The following is a 27,256-nucleotide window of genomic DNA, read 5'->3' as shown; positions in this document are numbered from 1 at the left end:
ATTAGGAATAGAACAGAGAGATAAGTTAGAGACGAAAATATAGAGCGTTAGCGGAGGATAATGACGTCTTAGTAAACCGAAGAGTTCTAGTGCGAAGCCATGACAAGCAGGATTTCAACTATGTCGGGATCGAAACAAATATTCCAAACGCCAACTAATGACAACCACTCTGTTGAGGAATGACTGAAGTTGAAAACGAAAGGTATCGAATACCGACTCAGTGGTCTGAAGGTTAGGCGATCGCTGAGGGGCCTGAAAGTTTGTAGTTCAATCGTTGTTGGGTTCGTGGATGTTCACAAACCATTTGCTTGGTGCTCCTTAGTTTTTAGTGGTTATTTGAGGTCAGTCCATGACAACGATTGTAACCTTTTTGGACATGCCGTTAACACTTTTTCCAGCTGATCTGCATAGTTAACTCTCTACACATGAAGCTGAGTCGTGATAGTATATTAATCAAAATCTCAGTATGTTAACGTGTCGTTCATTATTTATCAGATGAGAAAGGGATTAATATATTTATGCAGAACGTTTTATCGAATGCCGTAATAAAATATAGACATATAACTATCGGTGAGAGTGTGATATCAAATTATATTGTTATTTACCACTAGTCTAAAGCATATCGGCAGATGTAAACCTTCTCGTTAGGAGCCATGGTTAAACAGGTTGAATAATATCACATAAAATAAGGAAGACTGGTTTGTTTTCATTCTGTATCCCCTGTTTTCCTAAAAATCACCTGCTCAATATTGTTCTTCACTCTTGATTCTTCGATTTCATATGTTCCTTTAGAAACACAATTCGCATGTTTATATTCCGATTGTTTTCCTCATTTTGTGCTTCTCACTCTGCTGATGAGTGCTGAACAGAAGCATATTCGCATCAAACTCCAAGTTGATGATCAATAACTGAGAAAATCACTTATTACATCTAGAAAACTCATTAAAGATTCGGAATGATTCTACTAGAGTATCCTTTTTAGCAAAGTTAAGGTTTTGATAACTACTGTCAATTACTCTATAAAGTCAAACATTTACAACATCGTAAAAGGAGCTGACTTTATTCATAACAATTCACACCACTATTTTCATTTCAATTATTTGTTTAGTCTTCAAAAACGGATTACATCTGGCTCGTGATACATGCTCTTTTTTGGATATATCAATAAAATTAATCAATAAATCCTGCCTTAAAAACAAATACCAATGTTTAAAAGAACTACTAACCTATAAAATAACCATAAGCAATAACACTAAATCACATAACCAAAGTCAAGTGATAAATGAACCCCACTAATCAACTTGAAATATTGTTATAGTGAGAATACCATGGGAGTGTCAAATTAAAATATAAATAGTATGAATCATTTCTAACTATTATTAGAATATAATAGTTGTATGAAACGATGTCAACAACCAATAAATAACAAAGTTGGAGAAGTTTGTCAACGGTAGCATTATCCTTTATTTTTGATCTAAACAATTGATGAATGAAAGATGGAACAATACCCATTAACTAGATTATTGTAATTTGATCAAGTAGTCCGATCACAACGCACATAATAGCATGAAGGAACTTTTAGATTTAATATGAATAAGAAAATCAAACTTGTCTATATAAAGACCATAGTAATCAAAAATCGACCCATTTAATTATCGTCAGTGACAATCTACAACGCGATACAAATTGATTAGGTAATCTCTCTACGCTTTAGAATGTGTATTTGATTATTACGGACATGAATATACGTAATAAACGGAGATAAAAGCTGATAATTTTAAAGAACATTTAACTTAATCGTAGCAATCGCATTTAAGTGATAATCGGAATTAGTTGTTGCGATGACTCAATTGAGCTACACTGTCTGGTATACTTGTTATTTGAGGTTTTAACTCGACAGGATGATCGTTTGGATAGGGATAACACCAGAAGCAGTAAAACCTAGATCCAAGGGTGATCATACTACTATTGTGGCGCATGCTATTTATGTTGACAGACATAAGCAGTACGTAACACCAATTAGAAGTGGAATACCTGGCAGCAGAAGATTGAATTGAAGAGAACAAGGATGTACCCAGAGAGCAGTTGTAATAACAAAATTGAAATACTTATGAAACATAAAAGACAACTGAAGGTAGTGTGCAAATAATGTATTTAATGTTTGGTTTTCATATTTTATGAACAAACTATAATTTTGCACAGAATCATAAACTGGTTGTCCATAGAAGCCTTCATTCACTACACTACACACTATGGTAATCCTGTAGCAGTCTTTTAAGGTTTAAATAAACAGGAAGACTAACTTTATGGAAACACGAATCATTCTTTCGTTTTGTGCATTAACTTCAAGGATTTTTCTTAGTATAAGTGAAGTTTGTCAAGAATAATAATCGACCCATCATAAGATTGTGCTTAAACGCCTACCATTTTACGTCATTCAAAACTTGATGACCAGTCTTCACATGTCTACCAGTATGGGTAAACTGGATGTCTAATACAAATAAGTGAAAATTCAATTCTAAAATAATTCTGAGCAAGCCACTACTAGAAAAAAAAGATGTTTTTCCAGGATTTTATAATCTATTTACCGATAACAGCTTTATTGGTTTATGACTTCAAAAGGTAAAATGGGGATTACATCTCTTATTTATATGATTACGTTGTGATGTTTCAAATAAATCGTTCAAAAAGTTCCACGTGTAAAATCCACCATTTTGTTGATTTACATAATAAACTTGGTTATTTTGAAATTATATTCCAATAATGAAATATTTACGTTATCATTCAGATTATCACGGGATTATAATGAGCATTTGACTGGTTGAATACGTGTGAGATTATTGTATGAGTAATTCAGATTTGGCTGAAACAATTTTATGAGGTAACTGACATACAAATTAAAAGATTGGACAGTAATATATAATAATGAAATCCTTAATTTACAAGATTGGTCAATTTGTATCTGTTTTTTAGTTGGATATCCTAACAAAAAACAAATCAATGTATTCCAGTCGAACATTGGACGAGGGCTGATAGGAAAACTACTAAGCTGCTTAACCAGAAAAAATACTGTGTGGGATGAAGTTATAAGTTGATTACCACCATTTTGTTCAAATTATGTCTACAGCTGTCTTGTGAACAGCCCGATTCACTGTTATCTGTTCATAAATAGGGTAGGCTACAACAAACATTCACACAGTGGAAATTGGATACCGGCTCGGTGGTATAAAGATTAACTAGGACTGATGGCCCTGGACTCGAGACTCAATGGAATAATGGACACCCAGGGTTGGAAAGTTCCACACTAGGATAAAAAAATTATTCAGTACTTCGTGGTTTTCAATGGATGTCTAACTATGATCAATTCATGACCTAAACCATGAAAACCAACATTCTCCATAAACCTATGTTAATAGTAATTATATGCTCAGTGGTGAGTAATTTCAAGAAGTAAGTCCCAACGTTCTAATGAAAAAACGTGACCAGTAGATTTGAAGCACGGCAGGTGTGAAACAACTACTCATCGATGAAAAATACACAATATTGTGAGTTGATTGAAGTTAGAAATCTAAACTATTAGACGCCGGTTCATTGGTCTAAATGTTAAGTCATTCACACGACCACTAAAGATCCTGGGTTCGACACCCGGAGGTTTTGTTAATGCGCACTGTTGAGAAGCTTGATACAGAGACAAAACCAGTATACAGCATCTCCTGGTTTCCAACAGTTATTTAACTGATATGTACGCTAAAATTCAATGGAAACTGATGAACAAAATTCAATTACAGAAAAAAACGAATAATATTTATAATTACTATCAAAGAACTAACTAATAAATAAACAAACGCGCAGAGAAAAACGCAACTAACCAAAGGAATAAAAAGGAACTATTCATGTATACATACATAGTTTGTTAATGGTCGGAAATAAGGTTACTTAAGTAGTGTAAGTGACAGTGGCCGTCATAAGTTTTGCTTCTTCATTGATAAACTTCAGGAACAAGAAAGTGACAGAAAGAGAAAGGGAGAAAATGAAGAAATCTGACAACGGACAATAAAACAAATACACATACACTTCGAACAAAGATAGGTAGATGAATAACTGATAGAAAAAAAATCCCGGAGAAAAACGAACATCACCAATTAAATTAACAAATGAAAGTGTGTTACAGATAAGATTTATTAACAAACTAGTATGAGAAATGTATCAAAGTGTATATTTTTGTTTATCATTAAGTATGACGTCCGAAGGTTGTTATGGTAGGATAACAAAGTACACTATACATACACTTTTATTTGCACTGATGCGAATAATTCTAGCAAGTGTATTATTGATCAGATAAAACTAATAATTCAGTACTGGTTCAAGACAGAAGAACTGGTTATTTTGGTCAATATGAATAAGATCACATCACTTCATTTTGTGTTACTTACTGATACTCTCTTTATTATACCTGCTACAACTATACTTACTTGGTTTAAAACAGCAGTTACTAATCAGTTAGTTGATGTGGAGGAGGCTAGACATAGGAAAAAGGCATTCATAATAGAGAGAGTATGTTTAAAAGGATAAAGTTCCAATGATTTCTTAAGAAGACATAATAGAAATGAATAAAAACAGAAAAAATATAACAGAGAAGTAGATCAACACGTTCAACTCGTTACAAACTGGTTTCCATATGTGTATGCTCGGCAGGAGTAGAAGTTAGAAACTAACGACAAGTATATGTGAAGGGGAAAGAGAAATGCTAAGCCACAGAAACTGATTTTCAAATATTATGAAATACAGCACAGCATATTGTGAATAAACAAGTATTTCAAAATGATGGTAAAATTAAAACCTATGTACCGTTTTGGATACTTATCTTGTTATTTGTTCCACAGTTGACTCATATCATTATCATCATTTGGTAAGATGCCGTGCAAAGCACATAATTAAGGGTATGCAGTATAGTATTCCAAATATCAAATGTGATTGCGGCAGGAGTGGGTAGGTGTATATACGGCAAAATTTGAAATTTTTTTATTATCATCGGTTAATAAGTAATGTGTTGTTTATCATGCACAAAAGGGAGAAAAAACAAATTAGGAGGAATGGAAAAATTACATTTTTTACAAGTAGTTCAGTTTACATGTATGTTTATGGTGAAAATATGTCAACAAGAACAAAACTGATCGACCGGCAGGTAGAAACTATTTCATAGACGAAAACAGTTCCGAATTGTTGTATCATCTTGCTGAATGCGTTAATTATAACAAGACAGTGAAGAAACATATGATACACCCGCACACACAAAATGCATGCGGAGGGTAGTAGTTGTTATTTGAGCAATGAATGCATTCGTTAACAAGGACAAGAAAATATCTCAAGAAAAAACAGAAACCTCAGCAGGTATCAAATATTTGTAATCATAATCTTTTTATTTTCAAAAGATCTGTGCATATTATTGAAGTAGTGTTTAAACCGATTTGTAAGTAATAATGTGTGCCTGTGTTGTCTATACACAAACAGTAAGTGTAATAAGCAACCAAATAGTAAATACATGTGCTTGAGTTAATTTTAACTTACTAATAAAAATATTGTGTGTATTATTTGTGTAAAATAAAATTAAGGAACAACAGTTATATATATATAAGCATAAAAGTTTGAAATGGTATTGAAATTATATGATGAAATACCATTTGTTGGTATGTTTGTTATTTATCGTCCTTTACTCCAGACAGTTCTATGTTACGCACACATTGTGATAAGCATTTATGGAAGCATGTGTTACTATTGACAATGAACAATTATCATAGTGATCATGGTATACGAGCAGGCAATCTAGCTTGATTTCCAGTAGTGTTTACACCTTGATATTGATATTTAGCCTTCTTTTCAGATGGTTTAAGTATCTAGAGTAAATAGATAGCCATTAGGCAAGCAAAAGAAAAACAGAGAATAATAAGCTAATCAGTCAATTCCATCTAAACGATAACAATATATATTATGGTTGACACTAGAGGTTAGGCTTAATTAGACAGTCATTGAAAACCAGAGAGTACTGAACAGTTATTCCTTGCCAATCTAGTACTAGTACTCGTACGAGACTACTTAGCAGTGAGCAAGCACGACCTAATTAAGGATCAAACTCAGTAGCTACCTTCAGGTCTTGCGTCGAACCATTAGACCACAAAGTTAGCATGCTATTGTTTACCCTTTTTACTGTGGCTAATGATAATCTGCTGACCGCTGACTAATCCCGAGATGTATTTCCCGGAGTACTAGTGATAAACCGTGACTAGTGTATAGCCATGTCAGGTGCGAAGTGGTTGCTTACTAATGTCATTGGAAAATGTTTTCGAAACATCATGAATCAACTGGAGTTAGGAATGCTAACCACTGGATACCAAATCAATTCAGTGGTCTAAATGTAAAGCCCTATTAGCAAGAATTGAATGTTCTGGCAAGGTTGTAGGTTCATGCTCCAGCTTTCTATGTGTCTCTTGGTTTTTAAAGGCTATATATATAAGAATGTAAGGGTTGTTAGCAGAATGAAAACTCGATCTCTAGAATATAAAAGAAAATAATTAATAATCAGACCAATATTATTTGCAAATATTGTGGCTTTAGGGTCAGAAATAACTACATAATAAATAATCAATTAACATAACTGTGGTAAGTTTCGAATCACTTCATATTGAGAAATGCAACAACTAATATTTGTCTCATATTAACGAAGCTATCGTAGAAATGCCAACTTTCTTCATACATCTTAAGTCAGTAGTACATAGAATGATAAAGTCATGGACTGGTTGATCCAGTTTTATGTGGGGAAGGCTCCCGGTGAACTTAAGGAAGCTCTGAAATAACCAAAGGCATTCCATTCAATCATCGTTTGGAACAACATTCAAGAATCTCGACGTGTAGCCTCCAGATTGGACACATGCTAGAAACCACTGACTGAGGATTGGATGATTGTATTGATAATCACGATTACACTTAAAACTATAAATACCCGAGTGTTTCGTACCATATTTGACACTAGTTGGAATAAGATTTTTTCCGCTCGCCTTCCGTCTTCTAACTTGCGACTTGGAGGGTTTAAGCCTTCGAGTGCTTAGGTTGCACGCGGTATAGCGAGAATTCAAGTTCGAGATATAACACTTTATTATAATTAATTGTTACTTCAGTTAGAATTTTTTAACGGGATATTTGGTGACTTACGGGCTATGCGATGATCTTGTTTCAATAGGTAGAGATTTCACAGCCTCAGTGACTAACTTATACATACGTAGGTTGAGCAGGACAAAACGAGTCCCTCTAATCACTGAAGAGATCTCATCAGTAGTTAAACTATCGAGGCTTATATCGGTGAAGTGTTACAGATTTTCTTAACTACAGCTGTATAATTGAGATAGGACATCGTACGGTTAACAAAACCTACACTATACCAAATCCGACCAGGACATCGTATCTTAATTTTCTAATCGGTAGAACTTAATGAAGTATTATAGTTTTCACAAATAATCCTTTTAATGAAGATTTTGAAACCATTTTATTTTTTTATATTAATTGGACAATAAGTTCGATAATCTACTGGTCAATGTATGAACATAAACTTTTGGTAACTAAATTCAGTATACAATCCATTCGACAACTTAAAGATTTATAAACTCGACTTTGAGAGCTTAATTTTAGAAAATAACAATTAACGATATGATTTAGTGTCCGAACGGAAAAAGAGTAGTAGGGTTGTAGCATTCAAACCTTCAATTAATTAATTTAAAGTCAAGTTTTCTGTTTAACCATATAAGTAGTCAACGTGATGTACACTACCGCACTTGCCAAAGCATTTTTTGAAGCAACTCATAAAAACTTTAATTAATGACATGTAGATAAAGAAAACGATGTTTCTGTGAGAACATTTACTAATACTACTATCTATATAATGCGGGGTTTAAGCTGACTTTGAACAAAATCAGTATTCTCTTGATAAATAACATTAGAGTACGTATAAATACACAGAGATGTATCTTATTCAATAAGGATTAGGAGAGAAAGTTCACAGGATAAGTCAACATACATTATCATTATAACTATTGTGTATTATTATGATGTGAATAATCAATAAGGTACTATATATAACACGTGCCCACGAACGAAAGATACACTTGTAATACTAATTACAGCAAACAAATAGATATTTATTATCATCTTGCCCATTTGAAAAGAACAACAATATACTAAACAAACGGTCATTGTTTTGCTAAACAGAGATCAATAGCACACGTAAGCGCGTATGTATATACTAGAAACACTGCACTACAATCAGATGACTGAATACGAAATTAGTGTGATATATATATAAGGAATAAGATGAAAGATTTCCTACAAACCTTTAAGATTAGTTATCTATCCTAGCACAAACATCCACAAATTAACTATGTCCTGGTTTTGTTATCAGGCAGAGGAATAAGGAAAAAGTATATCTATTTACATATAAAAGTGTTGATTGAGTAAGGAGAAATGGATTTGTACACGAAATGATGGTGAAAAAGAAGAACATTGATACTGGTGGTTAACATGGCGATATTTTGGTTAAGAGTATACTATCTGTATATCTATATTTTCAAAATAATTGGTCAACAAATAAATGTACAAGTATGATAAGTCCATAACATAAAATTATTGTTATTATTAATGGCTTTATTCAATATTATAATCTGGTACAATATAGAATTCTCAGCACGATTGATATTATAAATCACTGAGCCAGTCAATCAATCATAATCAACGTAGAATCTAGCACAGATGTGAAACGCTTCAAGTTTACATACAACACAAGAAAAATGACATGAAACTAACAAGATGAACTACAAAATAGTCAGAAAAATGGAATAGCGACGATAATAAAAAAACTAAGCATTCAGAATAGATGGTTCTCGAGAAGACAGGAAACAATGGTCTAGCATGAAGGAATATTGGAACTCAAGACGTGGAAGGAGTGGATCTGGTCTTCTGGTAACAGCGAAGGGTACTTATGGGCTTCAAGTGCTTCGTTTAATCCAGTCGAATAATCCGCGCATAACCGGATACTTCCATTGGGCTTTTTAACAATTACTATTAATGCTGCCCAATCAGAAAGATTCACTGGTTCTATAATTCCACTTCTTTGCAGTCTCTCTAGTTTTTGTTCAACAATAGGTAGCGCTGCATAAGGTACAGGTCTTTTAGGTCGAAAGACGAGAATAGCTGCAGGTCTGAGGGTTAACAATGCTTTGGCCTTCGTACATTCTCTCAATTCTTCTTTAAACACGTTGTGGTATCTTTGCAGCACAGCATTTTTCTGGTTCAACTCTAAGGGGTTGTCAGTTCTGATTCGTCTACAGATGCTGTTAATAGAATGGTCTGCTAGTTTAAGTGTCTCTATAAGATCTAACCCCAATAAGTCGAGTGCTGGATTCTTTGTAAGGTGTAGTGTTGCATTTGTCGTTACAATACATTTAGAAACAGTGCAGGGTACTTCTCCAACAATATTTAACTTCCCACCAGATGCACTGCTGATCTCCCAATCTACCTCCAAGTTTCTGGGCTGATTAGAGTAATATCAGATGCTGCATCAAGTTGACGACGAGTACGCTATTTCTTAATATCCAAGGTTAAATACTTTCATTGGCAGTAAATTCGTGCTCGGTTATGTGATACCAATATTTTGTTAGTTAATGCACCAGATCTGTATTTCTTGAAGTAGGGTTTCGAAGAATGTCGTTTATGGGTTCCTTTTCTACAACATGTTTCTTTGTGGCCCTTACGATGATATTTTCTGCAACAATGTTCTTTATATGGGCAGAACCTCTTGCCAACCTCCACATGACCAGAATGGGGATGGGAGCTGGTTGTCTGTGAGTGATACTTTTCTTGGGCAGAAATCTTTTCGCTTACAACATGAACGTGTAGCAACCGGGTATTATTATCAACCATGGAAGTATTGTGTTTCATGTTTACCAATCTCTCGCACTCCGTGGTTACTTCTTGTAGTGTTATGTTCGGACACTGTTCAATTTTACTTAAAATTCTGGTTCTAATATCAGCATCTTCGAGAGATTGTAGGCTGCACACAAACACGAGACACTTAAACTGATCTTCTGTCATTGTTGATAGTTTGAAATGCTCACACTCACGGTTTACTAAACCCCCATGCTTCACCCAGCCATCAACACCTGCTTTTGTTATCTTGAGACATTGATAACAAATATTATATACATGGAGCAAGTTCGCTATTTGGGATTCATAATCGATAAAAACAGGAGAAAACCTGATCTTGGAAACGTCGAGGCTATCAAGTCTATGCCTCCACCGACTAATGTATCAACTTTACGTTCTTTCTTGGGAATGGTTAATTACTATGGCGTTTTTCTTCCCAATCTGAATCGTCTCCGTGCTCCTTTTAATGGGTTACTGAGAAAGGATACCAAGAAGCATTCTTAAAACTAAAACAGCTCCTATCATTAAACCTTCTACTTATACACTATGATCCAGATCTTCCAATTATAGTCGCAGCAGATGCGTCAAACTACAGAATCGGAGCAGCAATTTTACATACCTACCCTGATGGGTTTGAGAAGGCAATCGCCCGCGCTGCACGATCGCTGACTATGACAGAAAAGAACTACAGTCAGATAGAGAAAGAAGCCCTATCCATTATATTCACTGTAAAAAAAACTCCACAAGATGCTGTTTGGTAGACAGTTCACTGCTGGGCTATGATTTCAAGATAAAGTATCAAGCAACAACGGATTTTGGACAGGCAGATGCCCTCTCAAGATAATTTAGTTCCCAGGCCAAACAAGAAGAGGAGGTGCTTGTAGCTGCTGTAGATATTGAGGCTGAGGTTCATACAATATTGGCAGACGCAGTTTCCTGACATCCGGTCACATTCGAAGCCATTAAAGAAGCTAGTGAAAAAGATAATGTGTTGACGGTTGTTCGCCGCTGCATACTCAACAAGTGGCGACGAGATTCTTTGACAGTTGTCGATTCGTGCATCATGTTTGGCCACCGTATCGTTATCGCCAGAAATCTTCGACACCAAGTCCTCAAGCAGTTCCATAGCGGGCACCCGGAGATAAGTAAAATGAAATCACTAGCTCGGAGCTATGCATACTGGACGTCAATGGACAATGATATAGAACAAAAATGTCGTAGTTGTTCGTCCTGTTTAGAGGCCGCAAAGAACCCAACTGAAGCTGAACTACAACCACGGCCAAAACCGGGCGCTCCTTGGCAAAGAATACACGCTGATTTCGCCGGTCTAATACAAGGCAGAAATTACTTGGTTGGTGTCGATGCCTTCACAAAACGGCCAGAAGTATATGACATATCAAAAATGACATCACAGAGTACAATAAGATTTTCAAGATTGCCTGACTTCGAGGCACTGGTCAGTCTTGTGTGATAAATCCATTGAGTAGAATATTATCAAACAAAGTTGATAAATCGGTTTGTGAGACCTTAAATCTTCACAGATTTAAAAGGTTAATATATGAGATACACATCCCCTACTTACCAATCGATGACAGCAAAGTGCTGCACTGCTAAATTCGGAATGAAACTGGAAAAGGCTACAGGAGGCCAAATAACAAATGGGATTCCTTCTAATTTCTTTCCTTTGCTGTGGATTATTACCAATTCTATGTGTCAAAGTAATAATAATATTACCATGATAGACTTTAAGGATTGGTCTACCATCCAATAGAAATCATATGCTTTTATTCTTTTCAATCTGCCTTAAAATGCTGAACTGAGTAAAATAAACTCATTCACCAGGCACGTGGGTGGGTATGAGGCGTACTCTAAAAGTGAAGGCTAATGATACTACCCGGTTACTCAGACTGTAATAAGTGGAGAGGGGTTCGTACCTGGGATTTACTTAGTGGCCGAAAGTCGAATACTTTAATCACTAAGCCACTACATCACAATCTGCCTTAATTGTAAACTTAACAAGTAACTTAGACAGTGAGAAATATGAACATCTTATAATTAAAGTATGACAGTATGTGAGCCTACTTCTTATGAAAGTATAATGTGGACTAACCAGTTGACTGTATAGATATGTTCATTCAGTAGCATACCATCGGGATTACTAATGAAATTTCTAAGGTTTACCGGATATTCTAAAAAATTGATTTTTCACAATTGTATTCACATTATTTGCTATTTTGATGAGGCTCATTTGAATTCTCTTTGTGTAACACTAATTGAAACTATTTATTTATTGTAAATGATTCAAAATTTCAACTATCATCCATTCTCGTTAAAACATGAGTTAATCAATTCCACGATCCAAGTTATATATATATATTTTTTCTAGTCGAGGTTTACTGACAAGAAAACTCATTTTTCCAGTTAAACAGAATTCACAAGACAAATTATTTCTTTAATGATTATGAGATGACATTATCTGAATATTATCAGAGTGGTAATATATGAAGAAAAAAATAAATAGATACTTACCTGAAATGAACATGTTAAATTCTCATCTACAGACATCATACCACCGGCATTATCAAATTCACCGCAATAATTTGGAGCAGAAAATAAAGTTACTAATTGACGACGACAGAAAAATTCGAAACCATCTTCAACTACTTGGTGCGCTCGACAAATTAAATCCATATCATGTCGGTTGAGAAATTTAGTAACTACATCTGGACCGAATGTGAAGCTCACACCACGATCATTTTCAGCCCAACCATTAACATCTTTATCCGGATCTGACCATAAAATATCGCATAAAAGTCCTAAAAAAGTATGTAGTAAAAAAATAGAATTAATTAGTTAATGAATGAAATATAAGGGAATATCGATACATCTCAGTATGAAGATAAATTTTAAAACATTGCCACAGTGTGTCAAGACTATCAAATGAGTAATCCAGGGGTTATATGCAGGATACTAGGTATAGATAAGAAACTGGTTGATAGGGCTATGAATCTTTATCAACTGAAGTAGTTAAGACATGTATCACGTATGCTTAACCACCGCCGACCCTGATGTGGGATGTCAGCCGGTTTAAGAGTATGTTTGAAGAGGTGACCAATTGAAGACGCAGTAGCAAACTCATTTACTGTTGAATTGAGCCTTTAGGTAAGTGCAGACTACTCAAGTGGGGTCCACACGGTTATCGTAACAAATGTTAGAGATGTGTTGGTGGCACTGCTTAGAATTAGTCCAGTAGAGTAGATACACTCAAGCCGTCTTAAAATACGTACAGCTTCGATCCCGTAAATTCATCTTCTCCAATGGAATTCTATAGTATTTTCTATTACCACTAATACAGTTACTATTTCTACTATTCAGGTGCATATCTTGACGATTTCATCTTTTTATAAAGACATGATGTGGCAACTTGAACCGATGCGAACATATTGCTTATGGTTGACATGAAGACAGAGACATCGTCGCTATTAGCACATAATGCTAAAATATCATTTTTAAATAAACGTTAAAAATTTTATCTAAATATTTTGAACCATTAATCAAAGTTTAAGTGAAGTATGAAAAATTCACTTAAGTGTTGCATTATAACTACCAAAAAAGGCATTGGATAATGCAGTTATAAAAAAATAGGAAAAATCTAAATAGAATGACTTAATAAATTAATAAAGTGCTAAGGAAAATAATTGCCTCACTTATTTAATTCTGTTAATCATAAAAAGCAGAGCATGGGCAAGTACGTGGATCGCCTGGAGTTCTCACACGATATCACCAGAGAAATATGAATGAAAAATTAGTAGAAATAGGAGTATTGGTGATAGGAGAAAACACTATGCACGATTCTAGAAGACAGGCTGAATAAAACGCATAACAATTTTGAAACCTGAGATCTAGGTATGATATAAACAAGGAGGGAATGGATTTGTGTCGGTCTGACAGATTCTGAACTATGTCGTAAAGCTCCTCCAGCCACTGGTCACAACAATCATATGGATTCAAACCAGGTAGTCTACACCTACCCATATAGATCAGAAGAACAGTTATTGACTTTATGAACTGACGCCACGTTTCATTTAGGCAGTTCATAGCTTTCTTACAACCTTTTATGACAGCTAACATCGCACATTGAGGTAGGCCGTAGTTGGGTATATGTAACACGTATCCTAACTACCCTGGTCTGTTTCATAAAAACCTCCCAACAGTTGGGTGATTGCGTACCCGGCGGTTTAACTGCTGAGCGAAGATGTAAATCAACCAAAACTAAAGATAGCATAATATTATATTTTTAGTCCCAGATATTACATTTTATGAATTTCACTTGTCTATCAGTAAGGATTATTTGTGAAAACCAGTAATGAAGACAATAATTATTTAGACTAACTTCAAAACATCTGTTCATTAGAAATCGAACTTTTTCAGTATACAGGTGTGATAAAGAAAAGTATGGGCACATACCTGACAAAACAAACACCGAAAATAAGTTATATTTGCAAAACTCAACAGGTTAAGCTGAAACATCGAGTTGATACTTGGATGTATGGCGATATGTTAATCGGATATGCATTGTTTTTAAATACAGTCTGCATTATCAATGTTGTAGAATTGTTAGCAGTATATAGATTGGATTAAAGCATGTTCCGTGAAGAATACTGCTGAAGCACGCTAACTGGCCATTTCATAGACAATCAGCAGTAGCAGATAAATGGAGAACTCTACAATCTTCTCGTGTAGAATTATAAATATACTAACGTTTTTCGTACTGTGACTATTATTCTCATTAAACTAGGGTTATTTGGAATATAATTTCGTCCCTGTTCAAATGTTTTTGGATTTGGGGACTAGTCAAGTGAAATAGTGTCCGAAGAAAGATAAGCAATAAAACTAGCTGGGTTGTATGAAGAGAGATCTTAACAAGAATTATTGAAAACTTTGATTTACAAAAAAGATAACTAGTTTGTTTCAAAAACAAAGTAATGTTCATCTGCACCTGGCTGATAGCACCGCTAACACTCTTATAATCAAATGAAAAAAAATCAACAACAAATCCGTAATAGTTCTACCACTACTACTCTAAATGTATAACACATAATAACTAACCTGTATCAGGAATATCTGACGGTCTCATGATACGTCGTATTTGATCCATATTTTGTAAATCTGGAGATAATCCTGACACCATGCAGTATGATGTGAGGGAGGCAAAGATGAAGAAGAAAATAAAAAACGTATTAACTAAACAGAATCAGTTAAATAAAAAACGAACTGACGAATTAAATAAAGTATAACAAGAATAGATAATATTTAAAAGATGAACTTATCGGGTTAATAAAACAATATATCAAGTGACTGAGAACTTTGATATAAAGAACAACCATACTCTAAACGGTTAGTATCAGTCGTCTATGAATATCTTTGTAAATTTTTATAGACGCTGAGAAACGTTTAAGTTATAATTGGTTAACGAATACTTACGGTAAAATTCTGGAAAAAAGTACTGAGTTCTTACCTAATCTAACTTAAAAATTATCACTACATACAGCATAATTTTCAATTAACAATACAGAGTTGTGGAGATTGTTGAATTCTATCGATATCACAAAGCGATCTAACTTAAGCAACCACTGAAAACCTGAAAGCACTGAGCAGTCGTTTCGTCCTGATAGGCAACACCTCAGCAGTACACACCCACACCACTGTAGTCGAATTTCTTCGAGATAATTCCTATGCTTTGTCTACCACTCGTCTTGATAACCCTCACTAGATCATACCCAAAGATGTATAAATTTAACAAGACAATACAAAGCCATGACCACGGTTCATTCTTGCACAGCACACATTACAAAACTACAAACACACAAAACCAATACGAACAGAAATGCTAATGTGAATTAATGTGAGCGAACGAATGAGTGTAACTTAAGGGGTACATATATATCAGCAAACGAATGAGACACGAGTGATTCGAGCAACTAACATTCAAGCTGGTAAGATGGATGAATATGTGTGTAGGCTGTAACATGTGATCAAGCATACATGATCACACAAACAATAATAATAATAATAAAGCAAAAGTATCGACGTGCTGTTACTGACTGATATTGTCTGTCAAATAAGTTAATTGAAGGCCTTAACAACACTCAATGTATACAAACTTAAATGTAAGTGAAATGCCATACTACCCGACCCTAGTTAAATGGTCTAGAGGTTAAGCGTTCGAGAGCTAGGCCGAATGTCCTGGGTTTGGTTCGTAGCGGTAGTTTCGTGAATACCCACTGCTGAGGAGTCCCATACTAAGGAGAAACGAGCAATCAAAGTTTCCAGATTTTGAATGATTATCTAACTTACACTAGGTCGTGGTATCAATAATTATTATTTTACAGATTGCAAGATCACCCACAGAATCGTCTAAAGTAATCTTGAAGTAGATGCCTAATTTTATACATGCTGTTTAATTTATCTGGCAATCCAGGTTTGCCGAACCAGTGAGTCCGTTTTCTGACAATAACCATTGCTCTTATCTAATCGGCTTCTTTACCTTATAGTCAGTTACTTTGTTGCACGGTTTCCAAGGTCGATAGGATTGATTGACCAAATCACAACATAAGATCAGTCAGAAATTAATAGAAAGTTGATAAACAATATTTCGAGCAAATGAACGATGAATTTATTTGAGACGATTCTGATTAAAATGAAGTGTTAATTTAGATACAAGTATATAATGAAACACTGGGACAAACAAAATCAACCAAATGATAAAAGAACATGATCTGCCAAGAAATAGTCTCTATTTTAAAGGAATGAGACACCATTAGGGGTTAAATATTTTAGGGAGTACATATATACATATATATATATATATATATATATATATATATATATATATATATATATATATATATATATATATGCCGATTCGGCTTAGTCAATAAAAATGTTTTCTACTCTCAGGCTTTTCACCCGACTAGCTGCTTTGGCTCACGTACAGGATGATTGGGTATCACTGTCAGACTGGGACAATGTACACTATAATATATAGTTTCAGATCCAATCTAAAATATCTGCAGAAAAACCTACCACCATGACAACAAAATATTTTTGAATCTACAATTGCAGCGATTGGTAAACAGTTGAAGCAATCAGTGAACGTTTTCCATAATCGAACACTAAAACGTCGTTTACCTAGAAAAATAGAAGAAAGTTTACCTTAGTTGAAATATGCACCATATTGTATAGTAATTTTAAAATATTTTCAATTGAAAATAGTGTTTGCTGTGCTAATATATCATTTGAACCTTGAATTCAGCCACTTTGAAGCTTAGATAACAGGATGGTTGCATAATAAGCCATTGTGTATAACAGCGTGGCTTAAAGTCGAGTGATACGAATTCGTACTTAATAAATAAGCTATGTGTGCAAATTAGGGTAGGAGGACAGGTTTTTTCAAGAATTAGATTGAAGAAAGGATTACACTATGCTAAAGTGCGTGTTCGATTTAGAGAAAATGTCTTACAGTGTTATTAGATTATTAATATTTAATCTAACGATTGCATTTGTGTATGAGCAAGATGTGAACAGAAATATAATTTTTTATTACTAAGTCGGCAATAACGGACAATAACTGACGTGATAATACGGGAACCGATAAGAAAACCCCAACCAGAAGCTGCTGATGGGGTAGTTTGCTCCCTTATATATATCAGAATGATTTGAGGACGTTTGCCACCGAGAATCTTCGAACCAATCATAAACAGGAGCTTGTGACCCGTACTTAATTTTCACCAGCCTGATTAACTATCGTTAACGATGGCCTTTAAGGTAAAATATGTTTGCTACCTCTGACAGAACAATGAAATCGAGCCTGATGACCGTGTATAATTTACAGTGCTGGACATTTGAAATCTTCTGACAGAAATAATGGCTATGGCTTGTTTTACAATAGCGGCTAGTCAACAGCTTTCGACCTCTCACCACCTCCTCCTACAACTATTTAAGTTTGAGCAACCAAGCAGTACCATTGGTGCTGGGGAGTCCAAAGTATTTTTCTGAAAAGTTCATAGGCGACCATAGGACGCTAGGGAACATTTCGCCCAATCAGTGTTGAATAAAAGCCTCTCAGTAACAGCTAGGAGGAAAAGAGTCAAGTGCCACATTTCTGAGTGGATATTTACTTGTTGCTACTATATTTAGTATGGTTCCAGTAACTTCCAGAAGCCCCGAGTCTATACATACATAAACTAACCTTGGAGTAAAGTGTTCTTTTCGCACTTTTTTCTTACGTTCAAGTTGCCTTGCAGATTTAGTTATTATTACAGTTTTATTACAGAAGAGCTCTAAATAAAACTTAAACATTAGTGGTCTCACAAATTAGACATTACGAATGTAATGTAATGACCATAATGAAGAAAACTATAACTAAATAGTAGTAGTCCTATTTCTATGTAGGTTTTTCATCTATTGTTAAGATAATAAGTAACGATAAAATCTGTGTAACTTTAAACCATTTGGAGCATATACAAGATATTACAGATATGTAAGTTATAAGTCCGAAGCAATGACAGGAGAATTATAGAAAAGTCATCTATGCATCCAGTTAACTGTTGATGGCACAGAACTTTCATAGTTATCTCTAAATATCCCACTAGTTACTTTTGAAACTAATTTCTTTTGCACATATTAAATTACTGGATCGCAATATGTACAAATCGGGAGATATTCCAAGTTTTGGAATTGATTGATTATAAATTCCTAACTGTTTAAACTAATGCAGATGAATGGTCAATACAAAAAAGCAAATAAAAAGGTTTTAGGTGTAGGGAATTACCATTCGTTTATACAAAAAAATCGATCTAGATACGTCAAACCTTTGATTATGTACATGAGCGATTTGCAAACTATATACTGAAATGTAAATCGGATTTCATAAAACGTATATCCTAATTATTTTATCCCTAATGATGAAATTCAGTATTCTATTAATTAGAAGTGTATTTTTGACTGTTTTCACATCCCAGTAGAGGGATCACTGAAATTCTTATGAAATGTTTCCTTTTCTCAACTTAATGGTGAATGACGAATAGTATTTCAGATTTTAGTAAACAGATGGTCTGCAGTTTTTGTGCTTGTCAACTGAATTGCGACAGTCTTCAGTTAACAGTATACCAGTTAACGAAAACTAATGAAGTAATAATTACTATCTATGATCACTTAGTTGAAGTCCTAGTTTTTAAACTATTAGTTGATAACGTGGCGAATAAAAGCTAACATATATGACAAACCTTATTTATAGATGGTGAGTAATGTTTGACGTCTTAGTCGATCTAAATTTTGTGATAAAAATCACAGCACCCATTAACATCAAGTTCAAAAGTTTACATGAATAATAAAGTTGTACGAAATCATAAATGCGAGACTGATTTATAAAAGATTAGTGGAAATCAGACTATGAATGATTGTAAGATGTTACAGTCCATGTTAGGCAAATATTTACCCGATCTAATAACAAGTGATAGATAGTAAAAACAATGTAACGATTGAGAAAACGAAGATACTGTGCGAATGCTCATTTTCAAATGTCATGAAATATATATATGAACATTCTACATGAAGTAACCACTAAGAATAATATACAAATGAAAAATATCACTAGTCTGGAATATGACCGTCAACAGTATAACTTGACAGAAACCCCTTTAAACTCTATTGATATCAACTTAGTGGTACTACCAAATTTTTCAGGGCTAAACGGAATTGTATTTTGAAGAAATTTGTTTGAAATGATAAAATCCAACTATCGATAGTCAATGAGAATAAATATTCCATGTACTATGAAAAACCTTTGGTCCTTAAACCCATAAATTGCTTCAGTTACAACATATATAAACGCTATGGAATGAGATATGATAGCATAAATGATGCACTAAACGTCTGGAGGTAAAAAGTACTTATTGATGATTGTTACTTACATTCATCATAAAATCCATATATCCGATTAATAGCAGCACATTCATGATTCCCACGAAGAAGGAAAAAGTTTTCTGGATGTTTAATTTTATACGCAAGTAGAAGGCAAATAGTTTCTAAACTCTGCTTGCCTCTGTCCACATAGTCTCCAAGAAACAGGTAGTTAGATTCTGGAGGAAAACCACCGTATTCGAAAAGACGTAACAAGTCTGTGTATTGGCCGTGAATATCACCTGCAGAAATGGGCATCGACATTAATTTACAATAGGTAAAACAAAAGATGTCTAGATTTATGCGTAATGAAACAAGCCAGGAATATTGTTTACATAAATGTTTACAGCTACATTTGGGAAAATATCATCCCTGCTCCACTTACTACGAATTAAAGTTGCTATAGTATTAGTAGCTTTTCATATCTTAAAATCAACCACTTGATTGGCGTCGCACAAAATTATGAGAGTGAGATAGGGTTTATCAGATGGCGATCCAGCTTCTGAAGTTAAAAGTTCTCTGCCAATCCAGGACTACCAATACTGAAGATTAATGCATAAATGCTATCGTGACCCGCTGCTAAATACGATCGTAGCTCGTACCTTGACCTGGTGGTCAAGCTTGTACATCGTAATTATCCAACCGAGCAATATTGGCTGGAAAAATTATTTCTTTAGACCTTAACCTACCAGGCAGGTCGATTAGGAGATGGTAAAACTAGGTACAGCAAACACATGGTCCGAGGGGGAGTTGTACTGCTAACTGTACTGAGGTGTGATAGTTGAAACTTGTTACCCTCAGGCAACCAGCATATGCAGCTCTCACACCTCTAACAGCACTACAGAGCTTATTCATGATCAAATACTTTCGCCACTTCTTAATTTTCATTTTATCACCACCATCAACCCTTCTCGTATGACTTTACTCTTCAAATCTCCGGAGGCTTGACTGTCACTTTTCATGACCTCTCTGGTGTAGATATGGCACTAAGTTTGAAAGTAAAGCAGGCTATCCTATAACGAAACGAATAATGTTAAATCTGGGACTAATTTTTTTGAATTACTATTAATTATATTCTGTATAATTACTGAGTAACTTGATTACTATGTATACGTATTTCACCCATCATAAGCTTTTTTTGACTAACTACTGTTGTACGATTTACCATTTTTAATGTTAGTTTATTATTTAGTCTCCCCTACTCACAGCCACTCTTGGTTCGTTCATGTATAATTGTTAAATCCCATTTTATGGTGTGGCGCAATCTAGTATGTATGTACGTTTGAAATGTAAATATAATAGAGCCTGGTTGCTGATATTCGGACTGAAGAGGAGGGTGGAGAGAGAATATAGTCAATTGTGGATCGATAGAAACGTAACTATTGATTCAATGGTGGTGCTGATCGGACGTGTGATTGGCCGAATTAGACACCAAGCTATAAAGTAAAAGTAATAGTAGACGCGAAATCGACCAAATTAGGATCGGGATTCTGATTGGTGATTTGTCACGTAATATAGGTCAGGGGTCATCAAAACATTGTAGGACTTCAACAGACAGTCATTTGTGTACAGCTAAACTAAATGGTAAAAGTAAAAGTATGGAAAAGTTGGGACACGTCATTGTCTCTTTGTCTTCTCTACCTGCATTCTGACTGACTGCAGTTCAGATGACTTAAAGAATGATTTTGATAAAAATCCTACTGGTCTCCTACGAAAACCCAAACCCTAGGACGTTGTAATTGTAGTAAATTTTAACACCCAAGTAGGTAGCTTAAACAGAAATGGGAGACATTTGAGGTGGGTCTTAGTGTTGCAGTTCAACGAACAGAGCGGCGACTGACTGCTCAGACAACCATTTACTCTAGACAAGTACCAACTCTTAGCATAGAGATATCATTCGATATAGCGACTACCACAGGCGACTTAACGATGAACGCAAACAAACAACATTGACATCATATATCATTGGAGAGATTCGGTAGAAGACTGCCGGTCATTTTTGGTGGCATATCTAAACTCTGGTCCTGTTCTAGTACGAGCAAGCATGTTTGAATATTACTGAACTCAGGAAAAACAGCAATAAAACCCCTTAGGGTTTAATTTAACGACGAAGTCAAGAGTATATCTTAGGAATAACTATAGAAGCAGTTGGTCAGTCAAGGTGGTGTTTACTCTAAAGTGGGTTAAGATGATGTCTAGAAAACCGTGAAGACAGCAGCGACATCTACGAGCGACTATAACCAAAAGATTACGAAAAATTGGTGGATTTCAGCAGCATCTAATAAACTGATAGATGCTTGGAAAATTATCCTACCAGGCTCCGAACATGGTGGAGGGCGAAGGCAACGTAAACGCAAACTGACAAAAGGCCTGCACAATAATAGTGAGCAGTGGTAGGCAGCAAAGGCAAGAGCGATGGGAAAGGGTGGTGGCGATAGGAAACAATAGACAACTTTTCAGACTTGTCAACGAAACATATTAAAAATCTGAGAGTTAGTGAGAATATTTCTGACAAATAAGGGACTGTTAGTGGGACATCGATTGGATTAAAGCATGTTTCATGCATGATGGTGTTGCTGCGCGCTGATTGGCTAATTCTAAACCGATCGGCCCGGGCATATTATTGGAGAAAAATCTAGAAGCTTCCTATGTATATACTATAAATATATGAACGTTATTCAAACTAGTGATTGCTGTTCACTTATCATTATTATTTTGAATACAATTTCATTCCTGTTCAAAGTGTTCTGATTTTGGGGTCTTGTCGAGTGTCATCGTATAAGAATACTAAGCAATAGGAATAGCTGGGTCGTTTATATACTAAAATACAATCATAACAGGGACAATGATCCACTCTCAACTCAGGAGACCGGAATGATGGGTAGACTTCTTCGGAGAACAGTTTAGCTGCTCTACAGTTGCTTACTTTTAGCAAACAACCTGAATCGGGTATCAGCATAAACCACCGAACTCTTGAAGTAAAAAAACCATAGTTAGTCTAAAGCGAGGGATAACAGTGAGCACTGATGGACTAACCCCCGAGATCGTTAAGGATGGTGGTCCAGTCTTGGCTACTAGGTTTACTGAAATCGTAGCTAGTCTTGAAACTGGACATAATCCTACTTGACCGACCTCGATCGCTGGTCGTCTTAGTCTATAAGAACAAAAATCTACTTGTGATAAACAGGAAAACCAATTTAACTTGAAGGCGTACCAAAGAAGTGTACTAACCTTGTATAGCTTCTCTACCCAAACGCTCCTAGTGGAATCAGAGCCTATAACGAAGTGTCACTGGAATAATTAACTTTGAGTAGTGTTGATTAGCGTTGTTCACTTTCTCCATTTTTACTCAACTTTGTTATAGACACTTTTAGGGATAACTCTTGTCATCTGACGTGGTCTTCTATTAGGTCCCCATGTTAACTTAGAGTACGCAGATGATTTAGTTGTTTGGTGATGCGGAAAAAGTGCGGTTTCCTAATTTTATTTATTTATTTATTTAAACACATAAATATTGGTACAAAGGGGCATCAGATACATTTGCGCCACACAAATCTCATTCGATTTTTGTGAGGGCTGTGATACTGCCCAGGTGCCCAAACTGAAGCAGGTAGTTTTCCTAGGGGACCACACCCGGAGCCTTTGACCTAAAGGTCTCATCCACAAGGCAGTGGAGCATCGTGAGGAGATGCAGTCTCATGGTAGTCAGTGACCAACAATTGGTTCATACGCCATTTGTTCCCTCAGGAAACTGAAGCCCATGTGCACCATTGGTTTGGAATCAAGGTTTTCCAACTCCCTTAGGTGGACTTTCCGTGTCCACCAACCCGGTTAAATCGTCGGACATTCGCTTTTCGTCCTCTCAATTTCGTGAACAACAGTAATGCCACGAGAAGGCAGTGAGTAGGACTTCCCTGGCAGATGCTATATACGCGTGGCCATGTGAGAGCATTTGGAGAGGGAGAGCGGACTCTCCTCAATCTCGGCCGTACCAGGGCATTTGGGGGCAGGTTTTCTAATTACCGACAGCAACAACGGAAGCATGTTTGGTATGCATTTCTGTCGCTCTAAATGTAAAACGTTGCCTTACGACTAGTCTGCGTTAACGTTTGAACTAATGATAGAGAGGGAAGCAGTTGAGTAGGTCGATCACTACACTTATCTTGGAAGTCATAACAACCTAGTGGACTGGTGTCGGACGAAATATTGAGACTAATTCAGGAAGTCCGGTTGGCTTGTGCTAACTTACATCACGTTTGGCGTAGGCGAGATTTATCTGACAAACAAAGGACTAGTTGCCTTGAAGCAGTACGCTCCATTCAACTGTATGGCCATGAAATACGGTTTTTAAAAATAGAGTATATTCGTAGGTTACTGGTATTTCATCACATGTTTCCGAACCATTGCTTGTATGTTCTGGAATCATCGAGTTAGCAATTCTGAGGTCAGACGAAGAGTACTGAATAAATACGACAAAGTGACTGGCGAGGTCGTGAATTCTTATCGACTGAAATAGTAGGGACATGTGTTACGTCCTCTCATCCACTGCCTATTTCATGATGGGTGGTGCAGTAGGTTAGAAGCAGGACATTATTTCACGGCATCAGTCCATGAAACAGTAACTGCTACTACTCCTACTACTCTGGGATCCACCTACACAATTTCACTTCGCGATGCTAATGCGGCATGGGGACTTGAATCGATTTACACAAGTGCCAGGTTGCACATAGCGTATGACTGACTAATTGGCAGTCAGATGAAGTTTGAACCAACAGGAAAATCAAAATGCACTTCTACAAAACTAGGTATTGTCTAGTTTAGGAAACACAGATCTATGGAAAAACAAGACGAAAATGATTGTTAAGAGCTATCTGTCAGTAATCAATACCACTAAATATCTTTATACTACGCTCACAGACCCGTAGATGGAGATAGATCTCACCGAAACCTGTTGTTCTTACTGAAAGCAGAAGAACACCTAAATTTTAAGTGTGACTTACACAACATCGACAAATTTAGACTACCGAAATTTATGGAGTTGAGTACTTCCAACAAAGTCGGTATTGTCCTCACGATACAATAAAACTTATTAGTTTGCAATTAATATGGTAATCAGGTATTCCGTTACATTCATGAAAACGTCGGTGATGATGAGATGTAAACACCATATAAGACAAAATGAACAGTAAAACATAACAGGTCAGGACTCCTGGAAAAAGTACATTAATACGGGGTTTGAACAAAGACCTTGGAAAATGCACTTATAAAATCAAATTTTTGTATGAAGACTGACATAATGGTACAGAAATCAACGATCAAATAAAGCCAAAACACTAAGCACTTAAACTCGACGTTTGATTTGAATTCAGTCATGCAATCAACCATCAGAAGCTTAAGGGGCTCAAAATAATGACTGTCGTAAAAAGTAATAGATCTGCCGAAAATCCCTAATGGAATACTTACCGCAAATTTTCAAAGGAGCTTGTAATTCCAACAAAATAGGTTGTGATAAGAAAATTTGTCGTGAAGTAACACAGAGATATCGTACTTCTTCTTCCTTCATATTTACAGTAGTCCCGGGTCTGGATGATCGGACTGAACGTGAAATGTGAATGATAAAGAGAACTCACCCTCCAGGAGCCTACTAATAAGCTCATCTACGTCTACTTCTGATGTCATAAATACAGAAATACTACGAGGACAAAACTTTTAAAATCCGTGGAGTCCCGCAAACTAAGGTCATCACACAACTGAAACGATTAAAAGAATCAATAACAAATAAAGTGCCGTAAACTAGAACACGTCAGACTAAAACAGTACTTTTCTCTTTGAAAATGCTCATAGCAAACTTCATTTCATTATTATTAAGTGGATAATAGAAGGACGGGAAACCATCTCACTTCCAATCAGATATCAGTATCCCAACATTTTTCCTAAGAAAAGTTCAGAAAACGCATGCATATATTCTGTACTAAATTCAGGCTTGAGTTATTGGCTTCCAGATAAGTGGATAATAATATGTTAATAATATAAACATGAGAAAACTAGTATAACTGATGAAACCCAGCAACGGAATTCAAAGTTCTTCTTAAGACTTTTGTCAGTATCCTGGATCTAGCATTGCTTAAGGAACCAGTCACACGACTAGAAGGGTCCCATACTCGACAGGACTTATGAATATCTTTGAAGTGACGACTCTACTGGTTGAACTTTGTTCTTATATTCGGAAGACGATTATGTCAGTTTTTGACGGGTGATTTATGGATTTTGCATACTATCACAGTCTTAGAAGGAGTGATCTTAATCAAGCACACAATCAATCACATCTTTCATTGGTACCCAAAACTATCCAACAACAAATCCTCTACCTGCAGTCAACGGTGTTACACACCACTATCACGGAATGTATTCGTGAAAACATACTGAATAGCTTCAGGAGCTTTGAATAAAAGTAAAAGGCGATATGCTTTCACGATAGATTCGATTACTGTTCGACGCCTGGACGATCTTCCGGAATCCATCCTCTATTGATTGACAGTAGCGATAATGATAGAAAGTGTATAACTGACGACTATAGACATATACAAAACCAAGTTGTTATTAGTTTCCCTACGTTTACGACTTGATGCTCATTATGGACGTTTTCAACTCAATCTTCAAAAGAATTTTGACTCAGCTGACCTAAAGTCCCTATAACTGTAGAAGATATTTCAGAAATTTTCAGACTATAAACCTTAGTTCTTCAGGATTCAATTTACTATTCAGACTTAGGGATGTGGCTCAGATCTTTAAATGTTTCATCAGTGATAAATTCTGTACCCTTGTTTTTCATTGCACATACCTTGACAACTTCTTTGTAGAAGGTTTGTGTAAGTACAAATATCTCTATCTGAATTTTCGATTCCACAAACTTAATAATATATTGAATTGTCTGAAGGAGTCAATTTACACGGTTTTTTCAGACAGACTACAAACGCCCAGGTTATTTATCTACCGGAAGACCATAAAGGAAACAGTGTGATAAATATTAAATGCGATGATGATATCAACTGTAACGAACTGTGCAGGCTATATCGAGGTTGACCAGGTCATAATTACCAAAGGTGGCTGGTAGCGATCAGGATAAACTCTATACGTCTCGTTGACATTTCGGCTACACAAAGATGTGAAATTATCGTAAGCGTGTTCTACGTGTTCCTGGTTGATTGGCTGCAAAAGAGCCACAGAATACTAAAGACTCCACAAGTATTCAGAGTTTGACAACGCCTTAGTCAGTAACACCTATGATCGAAACTTGCCAACCCAGTCAAATCAGAAGTCGGAAACG

The 27,256-nt window shown here is 35.6% G+C and overlaps 1 protein-coding gene across 1 annotated transcript; it reads right to left on the bottom strand.

The window, feature by feature from the left end:
• Nucleotides 1–3,784: 3,784 nt before the first annotated feature.
• Smp_035580 (putative protein phosphatase-1) lies at nt 3,785–25,608 on the bottom strand (the record flags this gene model as incomplete). Its single annotated transcript, XM_018793310.1, has 7 exons — nt 3,785–5,894; nt 12,496–12,782; nt 15,076–15,147; nt 17,053–17,157; nt 19,941–20,171; nt 25,393–25,524; nt 25,560–25,608. 7 exons carry the CDS (start codon nt 25,606–25,608, stop codon nt 5,802–5,804), a joined length of 969 nt encoding a protein of 322 aa, XP_018647835.1. The 3' UTR covers nt 3,785–5,801.
• Between the last annotated feature and the right edge of the window lie 1,648 nt (nt 25,609–27,256).

This window comes from Schistosoma mansoni, chromosome 1, assembly GCF_000237925.1.
Source record: "Schistosoma mansoni strain Puerto Rico chromosome 1, complete genome".
In the NCBI taxonomy this organism is placed as follows: domain Eukaryota; kingdom Metazoa; phylum Platyhelminthes; class Trematoda; order Strigeidida; family Schistosomatidae; genus Schistosoma; species Schistosoma mansoni.
This window is presented reverse-complemented; position numbering and strand designations above follow the sequence as displayed.